The sequence below is a fragment of the Anomaloglossus baeobatrachus genome, chromosome 10, assembly GCF_048569485.1.
Source record: "Anomaloglossus baeobatrachus isolate aAnoBae1 chromosome 10, aAnoBae1.hap1, whole genome shotgun sequence".
NCBI classification, from domain to species: Eukaryota; Metazoa; Chordata; class Amphibia; order Anura; family Aromobatidae; genus Anomaloglossus; species Anomaloglossus baeobatrachus.
The window spans coordinates 146,754,605-146,765,509 of record NC_134362.1 but is presented as its reverse complement, the minus strand read 5'-3'; the positions used below and the strand labels follow the sequence as shown (position 1 = coordinate 146,765,509).

The 10,905-nt window shown below is 47.4% G+C and overlaps 1 protein-coding gene across 1 annotated transcript in view; it reads left to right on the top strand.

Annotated features, from left to right (window-relative positions):
• RBL2 (RB transcriptional corepressor like 2) overlaps positions 1–10,905 on the top strand; it is a 166,733-nt gene that overhangs the window by 10,454 nt on the left and 145,374 nt on the right. Inside the window, exon 4 of the mRNA XM_075325723.1 lies at positions 1,452–1,516. Within this exon, the coding sequence (XP_075181838.1) occupies positions 1,452–1,516 (65 nt within the window). The remainder of the gene's footprint in view (positions 1–1,451; positions 1,517–10,905) is intronic.

Below are 10,905 nucleotides of genomic sequence, written 5' to 3'. Positions count from 1 at the left end.
CCATTGTAGATTTTGTTTTATGTTTGGGATCATTGTCTTGTTGGAAGGCAAATCTCCATCCCAGACTCAAGTCTTTTGCAGACTCCAACAGGGTTTCTTCAAGAATGGTCCTGTATTTGGCTCCATCCATCTTCCCATTAATTTAACCATCTTCCCTGTCCCTGCTGAAGCAAAGCAGGCCCAAAACATGATGCTGCCACCATGTTTGACAGTGGGGATGGTGTGTTCAGGGTGATGAGCTTTGTTGCTTTTACGCCAAACATATCGTTTGGCATTGTGGCCAAAAAAATTGATTTTGGTTTCATCTGACCAGAGCACATTCTTCCACATGTTTGGTGTGTCTCCAAGGTGGCTTGTGGCAAACTTTAAACAACACTTTTTATGGATATCTTTGAGAAATGGCTTTCTTCCATAAAGGCCAGATTTGTGCAGTGTACGACTGATTGTTGTCCTATGGACAGACTGTCCCACCTCAGCTGTAGATCTCTGCAGTTCATCCAGAGTGATCATGGGCCTCTTGGCTGCATCTCTGATCAGTCTTCTCCTTGTTTGAGATGAAAGTTTGGATGGACGGCCGGGTCTTGGTAGATTTGCAGTGGTATGATACTCCTTCCATTTCAATATGATGGCTTGCACAGTGCTTCTTGGGATGTTTAAAGTTGTGTAAATCTTTTTGCAACCAAATACGGCTTTAAACTTCTCCACAACAGTATCACGGACCTGCCTGTTGTGTTCCTTGGTCTTCATGATGCTCTCTGTGCTTTAAACAGAACACTGAGACTATCACAGAGCAGGTGCATTTATACGGAGACTTCATTACACACAGGGGCTTATATTTATCATCATCAGTCATTTAGGACAACATTGGATCATTCAGAGATCCTCAATGAACTTCTGGAGTGAAGTTGCTGCACTGAAAGTAAAGGGGACGAATATTATTGCATGCCCCACTTTTCAGTTTATATTTTTTTACAAAAATTTAAAATAACAACGAACATTTCGTTCCACTTCACAATTGTGTCCCACTTGTTGTTGATTCTTCACCATAACATTACATTTTTTATCTTTATGTTTGAAGCCTGAAATGTGGGATAAGGTTGAAAAATTCAAGGGGGGCGAATACTTTCGCAAGGCACTGTAGGTTATTTCAAGAAATTATCAGCCAGTGCAAAATAACAGAACTATAGAATGTAAGCCCGCAAGGGCAGGGTCCTCTTCCCTCTGTTCCAGTCTGTCTATTGTAACTTATATGTGTGTGTGTATATATGTATATGTCTTCTCTATGTAACCCCGTCTCATGTACAGCACCATGGAATCAATGGTACTCTATAAATAAATGTTAATAATCTGTATAGACCAGGTCACATTTGTTCTTGCACTCCACTTACAAGATGTAAGAAGCTTCTGCACAGTAGTGTTTGCTCATTTTGATTTTTCTCCTCTGATTTCAGACGTCAGCCATGCACGGTGTCCGAGGTGTATCACTTCTGCTGGGTGTTGTTCATCAACGCTAAAGGTAATGTAGGTGAAACAGATGCGTCTTCTCTGAGCAACAAAAGTGTCCTCTGTAGAAGGCTTAGAAATGCTTTTGTCAGAATTGTGCCTTGTTTAAGCAGAGGCTATTTCAATCTTATGGACCCCCTATAAACAAGAGTATGTACTGTAGAAAACCTTCCTATTAGTCAGTCTGTCAGCACTAATTGACCAAACCAGGCACAGGAGCTCTGTGCACCATTGACATTGCCAAGCGAACGTTCCCATCTTTGTTTTCCTCCTAATTGTAGCGTCGGCGTCTCTACGGAGAAGCCTGTACAGAGACGCCGACTGAGGCTAAGTTCACACTTCCGTTGCTTTGCATCAGTCACAATCCGTAGCCTTGAGGAATTACGGTATCCTGCAAAATATTTTGCAGGAATCCTGTTTTTTTTTCCCCATAGGCTTCTATTAGTGACGGATTGTGACTGATGATGCTGCGTTGCATCCGCTGCGTCGCGTTCAGTCGTTTTTTAACTGACCGCCAGGCGGGAGCAATGCAGCCTGTAACGTTTTTTGAGCAACGTGATCCATAGGATTTTGCTGCGCATGCGCTCTCTGGCTCCCCGCCCCCGTAACCAGGATAAACATCGGGTAACCAAGCAATGTGCTTTGGTTAGTTACCCGATATTTACAGTGGTTACGGGTGCAGGGAGCCCGCGCTAAGCTGGTATCCAAGATAAATATCGGGTAACCAAGCAAAAAGTGCTTTGCTTTTAGTTACCCGATATTTACCCTGGATACAGTGTGCAAGGAGGCCGACACTTCCCCACTTGGCTCCGCCCCCTCCCGCACTCCGCATGTGTACACACTCACTCTCTCTCACACACACACACACTCACACACTTGTCCCCGCGGCACTGAGGTCCTCAGCTCCACGGCCCCACTCGGCTCCGCCCCCTCCCGCACTCCGCATGTACACACGCATGTAGACACACACATACACACACTCACTCACCTGTCCCCAGCCATGCAGACCGCGGCACTGACGTCCTCAGCTCCGCCCCCCCGAACTCCGCCCCCGCACACAACGGAGTCCGACAAAGAAATTATTTTCTTTGTCACCGTTGTCTTCCGTTGTACAACGCATCAGTCACATGCGTCAAGCAACGCATGTGACTGATGCAAAACAACGGAAGTGTGAACTTAGCCTAAGGCTGGGGCCACACAGGGATTACTACGATCCCCTTGCATGACACTCTGCTCACGCTGGCAGTACAGCAGAGCCGAGCCAAGTGTCATGCGAGTGTCCATGCAACTGAGGTCCGATCGTGCGAGCGGGCCGGCGCTGCGGAGGGGAGGGATTTATCTCCCTCTCTCCTCCATAGTCGGCTATTGCTATGCTATACACCGGTATACCATGAGTGCAGTGCGATATTTTTTTTTTTTTTTTTTTTTTTTTATTTTCCTCTCGCCCCATACACTTGAATGCGTGCGAGATAAACAATGATCGCATTACAGTTGCAGCATGCTGCGATTGTTTTCTCAGTCCGATTTAGGGCTGAAAAAATAATCGCTCATGTGTGCTGACATACAGGCTAGTATTGGTTCGAGTGGAATGCGATTTATTTTTTTATAATGCACTCCACTCGCACTGATTTTCATGCCGTGTGTCTTAGCCCTTACTCGCTTCCCCAGCCGGGTTGCGTCCTACCTGGCTGCCGCACGCTACCCACATGCTCTCCTGCCTGCCTCCCCTCCCAGGCCCTGTACATGCCTCACAGGATTCCCAGGAGTGTACCTAAGGTGCACGCACACCGGCCCTCCTTTTAAAGGGCTGGCATGCTATTTCTAGCAAATGCCTCTCTGCCTAGGGGGCACTGTGTATATAAGCCACTAACCCATTAGGGGAGGTGCCTGCGCAATGAATCCAGTTATTTAGTCAGCCTGCTACTTAGATGGTTGTCAAGTCCTGAGTTCCTTTCCTGTTATACCTATCAGTCTCCGTTACCTGCCTTCCCATACCTGCTTGTCCAGCCTACCTGTCACCCCGCTATACCCAAGTCCGTCACTTGTCCTGGTGCTCAGTTACCACAGTCCTGGTCGTTACTCTAGGTGTGGTACCTGGCGTCCGCCTCAAGGTGCGCTTTTAATTAAGCCCCTCTCGCTAAGGGTTAAACCCGGGTCCTGCCCTGTGGTCCAGTGGAGCCACTAACCATGCTGGCGGCCAGTGTAGGGGCAGAGAGTGTGGTAAGTATACTCTCTTTATCCTCCTTTTGTTTTACAACTCTAGCTTTCTAAGAGCCATAGGCGGGCAGAAATAGATGGAAAATAAGAAGTTGAAAAGATGCACTGAACAGTTTGGCCACTCCAAGGGTGCACTGAGAGCCTGTGCTTGGTTTGAACAGTCATTTTGTGCTGACTGAGTCACCTAAAAGAGAAGCGTTCATCAGAACAAGGCTTATGGCTTTAATTATGTTTTATATTACATGTATGTTTGTTTTTAATGTTTTTTTTACTTTTTTTTTGTATCAAAATTTTTATTAAAGTGTGTGCATATGTACAGTATATCATAAGTGAGTACACTCCTAAGTGAAAATGGACAAATTGTGCCCAATTGGCCATTTCCCTACCTGGTGTCAGGTGACTCATTAGTGTTAGGCTATGTGCCCACAGTGCTTTTTTTTTTTTTTTTTTTTTCCATGCCTCTTTTTCATGCTTGTTCTTATCTATTGAGATGGAGGGGGAAATGCATGAAAAAAAAGCCCTGTTTGCACAAGGCCTTACAAGATCTCTAGTGTGAATGGGGAGCAGGTGTGTTACATTTTAATGTTATCGTTCACACTCTCTCATATTGGTAGATTGACATTGCGCCTCATAGCAAAGAATTCTCTGAGGATCTGAAAAAGAAAAATTGTTGCTCCACATAAAGATGGCCTAGGCTATAAGAAGTCTGCAAACACCTTTACACTGAGCTGCAGCATGGTGGCCAAGACCATACAGCGATTTAACAAAACAGGTTCCTTTAAAACAGGCCTCGCCATGGTCAACCAAAGAAGTTGAGTGCACGTGCTCAGCGTTGTATCTAGAGGTTGTCTTTCCAAAATAGATGATTGACTGCCGCCAACATTGCTGGAAAGGTTACAGGGGTGGGGGGGTCCGCCTGTCAGTGTTCAAACCATACGCCGCACACGGCATCACATTGATCTGCATGGCTGTTGTCCCTTGAGGAAGCCTCTTCTAAAGATGATGCACAGGAAAACCCACAAACAGTTTCCTGGAGACAAACAGACTAAGGACATGGATCACTGGAACCATGTCCTGTAGTTTGATGAGACCAAAATAAACTTATTTGGTTCAGATGGTGTCACACGTGTGTGGCGACAACCAGGTGAGGAGGACAAAGGCAAATATGTTTTGCCTACAGTCAGGCATGGTGGTGGGAGTGTCATGGTTTGCGCCTGCATGAGTGCTGCCAGCTGTGGGGCACTACAGTTTGCGGGAACCATGAATGCCAACATGTACTGTGACATACTGAAGTAGAGTATCATTCCTCTCACTTCAGAAACCAGGACTCAGGGCAGTATTCCAACATAACGACTCCAAACACACTTCCAAAACGACCACTGCCTTGCTAAAGAAAGTGAGGGTAAAAAGGCTGGACTGGCCAAGTGTCTCCAGGTCTAAGCCCCATAGAGCATCTGAGGGGCCTCCTCAAATGGAAAGTGGAGGTCTCTAACATCCACCAGCTCCGTGATGTCGTTATGGAGGAGGGAAGAGGATCCAATGGTTCCTGTAAATCCTAGTGACCGCCATGTGATTTAGGGGTGCATATTACTCATGCACAAACCATTTGTAATTGTAGGTATTCCAAATTATGAGTCTGATATTTGTATGCATACAACACTTCCACGCACCAATCAGATCAATAGCTAGAGTCTGCTCCCATCTGTGCATGAAAAAAGACTATTTACTTAGGTATAAATGCCTTTAATTTCTACAAACACTTGAGAAAGTCTTGGAATCCTTCCAAGGGCACATTAATTATATTATTAATGTTTCCAAGCAATTATTGCGTAGCAGATTATTGCAATATTAAGTCACCGAAAAGGAGACAGACAAATATGGGCCAACATTTTCTGATAATGTTGGTAATGTGTTCCTCCAAGATGCGAGAGGAAGCATGAAGTGAGAAGTTAGATTCATATTACTCCACTCGGTACATTCCAAATCTTACCCTGAGGCTGTTGATTTGTCCTAATGCCTTCTTGACCACCCACGAGACAACTCATTCCTTGTGAATGGCCTTCATCGCTCAATGGATTAGGCAGAAGGACGTCAGATCCTATCACTACCCTATAGTAATGCCCTATGGGGGGGGGAGGAGGTGGTGGTAGTTCTCTCAACAGTTCATAATCATCTGGATCCGTCGCACTCAGGACCTCATATTGCTCAGGTGGTGGAGATGGTGGTGGGACTTCCTCGAAGGATGCACGCATGATCATCGTCTTGTCTACGAACATGGATACGATCATCTTAACACATGACACCCCCCGCCCTTTTTCAGTTAGGATCATGTCAAGGGCCAATCTACCGTGTTTTTCCAAAAATAAGACCTCCCCCACAAATAAGCCCTAGCAGGGATTTTCAGCATTTTCGGAGAAAGGCTTAAATATAAGCCCTCCCCCGAAAATAAGTCCTAGTCGCGGATCAATAATTAAGTGTCCTGCAGTAAAAAAGTTAGATACTGCAGGACACTTCTTATACACAGCGGCACCCGGCAATTACACTCACCAGACACTGAGCGGCAGGACCTGCAGTGATCTCACACACACACACACACACACACACACACACACACACACACACACACACACACCCTAGATCTCTCACACACAGTCAGATCGCACACACAAACATCGGATTCACACGCAAACATCAAATCACACACACAAACATCAAATCACACACACAAACATCGGATCGCACACACATCGGATCGCATACACACTCTCCTCATCCAGCGACACCGATCTCTTCTCACCGGGAGAATCCTGAGAGGCAGTGCGGTGTAGCGCGACGAACAGGACCTGCAGCGGGACACGTGACTTGCTTCATTCCCTGCTGCCGTAAGTGCTGGATGTGGTGTGTGTGTGTGTGTGTGATGTGTGTGCCTGCGATCGGCTGTGTGTGCCTGTGTTGGGCTGTGTGTGCCTGTGTTGGGCTGTGCCAGTGATCGGCTGTGTGTGCCTGCGATCTGCTGTGTGTGTGTGTGTGTTTGTGTGTGTGTGTTTGTGTCTGATCTGCTGTGTGTGTCTGGGATCTTCTGTGTGTGTCAGCTAGCAGCAGGGTGGGACGGCATGCAGCACTGACCGGAGATCACAGGGAGGACCTGGGAGCCACGCAGACGTCCTGGTCTGGTGAGTATGAGTCTCCTGGGAAGTGGGGGGTCTGCTTTTTTGGGGGGGTAAACTTACCCCCAACCGTGTTTCTCCAAGAATAAGAACTCCTCCAAAAATAAGCCCTAGTGCTTTTTAGGGGGGCAAAAAAAATATAAGACAGTGTCTTATTTTTGGAAAAAACACGGTATTTTGAAATGCTATAATTGAAGTGGGTCCTATTTAGGGCGTCTCTGGTGTAACTTACGAACCCTTGTTAGTTATAGTAGAAGTAGTTTATCCAATCTAAATTCTTTTTTTATTCAGTTATTATGGGAATTATGGATTCAAAACAGTCTGCTACCTGATTTCTGGCTTTAAATGCGTCAGGGACTCCTCTAGGGACACCTATTAAATCTATGTAGACATCGGGCAATTATCTATTTTTACTGGTTAACAGGGAATCATTATAGGGGCCATTTTCTTGCAGTTTCATGGTGCTATTCTAATAGTTGGATGGCAATATACCCACTATTAGTCCCAAAGTAGTGCATTCAAAGCAAACGTAGTTCCCGGTGATCCCTTGTCCCACTTTTTAATAGTAGGGAGGATATAAGCGGGCTAGGGATTGACATCTTTTTGTGAGGGTTGTCTGGTTTAGAGTAAAGGGATAATATGCATATAAAACCTCTGTTCTAGGATGTATGGGGAATGGTATGGTACTGAGGTGAGGTCTAACTGCCGCACAAACAATACATGATGACCTATAATTACTGGTTGCAGTGTAGCTAAGCAATTCAAGCCATATTTCTTAAATATAGCACCTTGACCAACAACCTCTGGTATCAGGAAAAAGATATGTATCAGGTAGAGGAGTAGAGACAGATGTCTCCTGGCCCAGAGTCCAGCATCTTTTTGCAGTGGGATGCGTGGATCTACAGTAAGTGGGTCTTCCTTCCACCTTTACAGCCATGCTGGTCATCAGGAGGACTTGGAAGGCCACATTGTATCTGGTTCCAGGGCTTCTCTAGTGAATCTCCTGATGAGGACCCAGTCTCCTAGTTGGATCTGGTGGGAGCCAAATCCTGTAGATATGGAGTGGAGGAGAATACTTGAACGTATCTAAAGGGGGTGTTACACGCAGCGATATCGCTGGTGAAAGCACCCGCCCCCGTCGCTTGTGCATCACGGGCAAATCGCTGCCCGTGGCGCACAAAATCATTTGGACCCGTCACACATACTTACCTGCCTAGCGACGTTGCTGTTGCCGGCGAACCGCCTCCTTTCTAAGGGGGCGGTTCATGCGGAGTCACAGCGGCGTCACTAAGCAGAGGGGCGGAGATGAGCGGGACGTAACATCCCGCCCATCTCCTTCATTCCTCATTGTCGGCAGCCGCAGGTAAGGTGCAGTTCGTCGTTCCCGAGGTGTCACACGTAGCGATGTGTGCTGCCTTGGGAACAACAAACAACCTGCGTCCTCAACAATCAACGATTTTTTTAAAAAGGAACGACATGTCAACGATGGACGATAAGGTGAGTATTTTCCATCGTTAACACTCGTTCCTTGCTGTTACACGCAACGACGTCGCTAACGATGCCGGATGTGCGTCACCGAATCCATGACCCCGGCGATATATCGTTAGATACGTCACTGCGTGTGACTGGGCCTTTAGTCAAATGTTTGTTTAGTTACTCTAACTAAATTTTTTGTTGCATTATCTGGGGGCGTTTCTGGTTGCACCTCCAAACAAAATCTCATAGGGACTCAATTTTGTGGTCCCTGCAGTGGTTTGTTGGACTATAAACGGAGCAAGGAGAAGACTTTCATGCCCTTGTTTCTTGTGCTGCCTCAACCTTTCAACCCTCCTAATACTCTGCGAATGGTATGGGGAGGGGTGTAACTACCGCGGTCGCAACTGCGATCGGGCCCGGCAGCTGAGGGGTCCGCTCTGCAGATCAGCAAGTAGCTCCTTTCTGTGAGAGGAGCTGCGCTGTTCTGGTGCAGACCATGCGGCTGCCATATGACCCGGTGCCGCTGACACTGGGCCTCCCTGCCCGCTGTCAGCGGCGGCGGCACCAGGTCCCCCTCCCCCGTCATCACACACGCAACAATGAAGGAGCGTGGAGCGGCCCGTGCACCTCCACGCTCCATCATTCTGCCTCTGTGCCTACGCGGTGACGTCACTCCTGTGCGACCGCTGTGCTGAGAACACAGAGCGCAGGGCGGGAGGACGCCGACCGCAGCTGCAGGGGAATGGAGGAGAGGTGAGGACGGAGCAGCGGGGGAACGAGGAGACGTGAGGAGAGAGGTAAGAATTTTTTTTTTTTTATTTAAATCCGTGCATACATGGTTGCCAGGGGCCGGGGGGAGCATGGCTGCCAGCATTATACATGGAGCCTGGGGGCCTGGCTGCATTATATATGGGGGTCTGGCTGTATCATACATGAAGGCCAGGGGTTAATTATAATATATGGCGAACTATGGGAAATACATTATAATACATGTAGGACTATGGAGCTGCATTCTAATATGAAGAGGTATGTGGGACTCTTTATACTATATGGAAGGCTATTTGGGGGCCATTCTAGTATTTGGAGAACTATATACAAGGGGGACAAAGATACAAGCAGGGGATGGGAACGTTTTGTGCTGAGGGAAAAGGGCTCTTTCCCTCAGCACCCAGCTTTCCCATCCTCTGCTATACATCTCTCAGCATCCAGCTTTCCCATGCTCTGATATGGGAAAGCTAGGTGCTGAGGGAAAGATGTATAGCAGAGCATGGGGAAGCTGGGTGCCGAGGACAAGATGGATATCAGAATATAGGAAAGCTAGGTGCTGAGGGAAAGAGCCAAGTGTCAGTGTCATTATCCTGTACCCCGAGTGTTATTGTCCCGTACCCCAAGTATCAGTGTACGTAGAGAGGGGGCCCAGGTCCGAACTTTGCATCGGGGCCCATCAGACTCTAGTTACGCCACTGAGTGTGGGTTGTGTAACTCTGGCTCTAAAGCCTGTCATATCTTTTTGGTTGGCAGTGAAAGCAGGTCCCTAGTCACTTTCTCTGGTCTCCGGTAGCCCATAGCTGCATATTATCTCACTATCAGCTGTTTCTTGTTCTGTACGGCTCCATCCTGGATCCACTTGTCCTTTTCTTCTTTTGTGGCTTGCTTCTGGAGAGTCTGGATCATTTTTTTTTTTTTTCCCAAGACGTTCCATCTTTGTCATTTTTCTTCACGCCGGGGTCAGCTAAAGCCAGCTTTACACCTTACAATTAGGTATGCGATCTCGTATGCGATGTGACACGCCCAGGTCGCATATGCGATTGAATGAGATTGCACGTAGGTCGTGCTGATCGCGCTACTCACCGCTGCTCCTCTCACCTCCACGCAGCAACTGAGGTGAGTAGCGCGATCAGCTGAGCTGTCACTGAGGTTACCCGCGACCACCGCTGGATCCAGTGACAGTGGGTAACCTCAGTGACAGCTCAGCTGATCGTGCGGCTGTCTTCATTTGCTGTGTGGAGGTGACAGGAGCGGCTGTGTCTGCTGCAGCTCCGGTCACCTCCATGCAGCAGCGCTGGATGCGACGCTGGAGCATCCTAAAGTACGCCGGACATGGAGGGCTTTTTGGGGCTGATTAAAGTGGTGAACCAGGGTATATGTTTGTGTTTTTTATTTATAATAAAGGATTTTTTCATGTGTGTTTTATTTACTGTAATTTACAGATTAATCATGGAAGGTGTCTCATAGACGCCTGACATGATTAATCTAGGACTTATTGGCAGCTATGGGCTGCCAATAACTCCTTATTACCCCGATTTGCCAACGCACCAGGGCAAATCGGGAAGAGCCAGGTACAGTCCCAGAACTGTTGCATATAATGTATGCGGCAATTCTGGGCGGCTGTTGGCTGATATTGTTAGGCTGGGGGGCTCCCCATAACGTGGAGCTCCCCATCCTGAGAATACCAGCCTTCAGCCGTATGGCTTTATCTGGCTGGTTTTAAAATTGCGGGGGACCGCACGCCGTTTTTTTTTAATTATTTATTTCACTACAC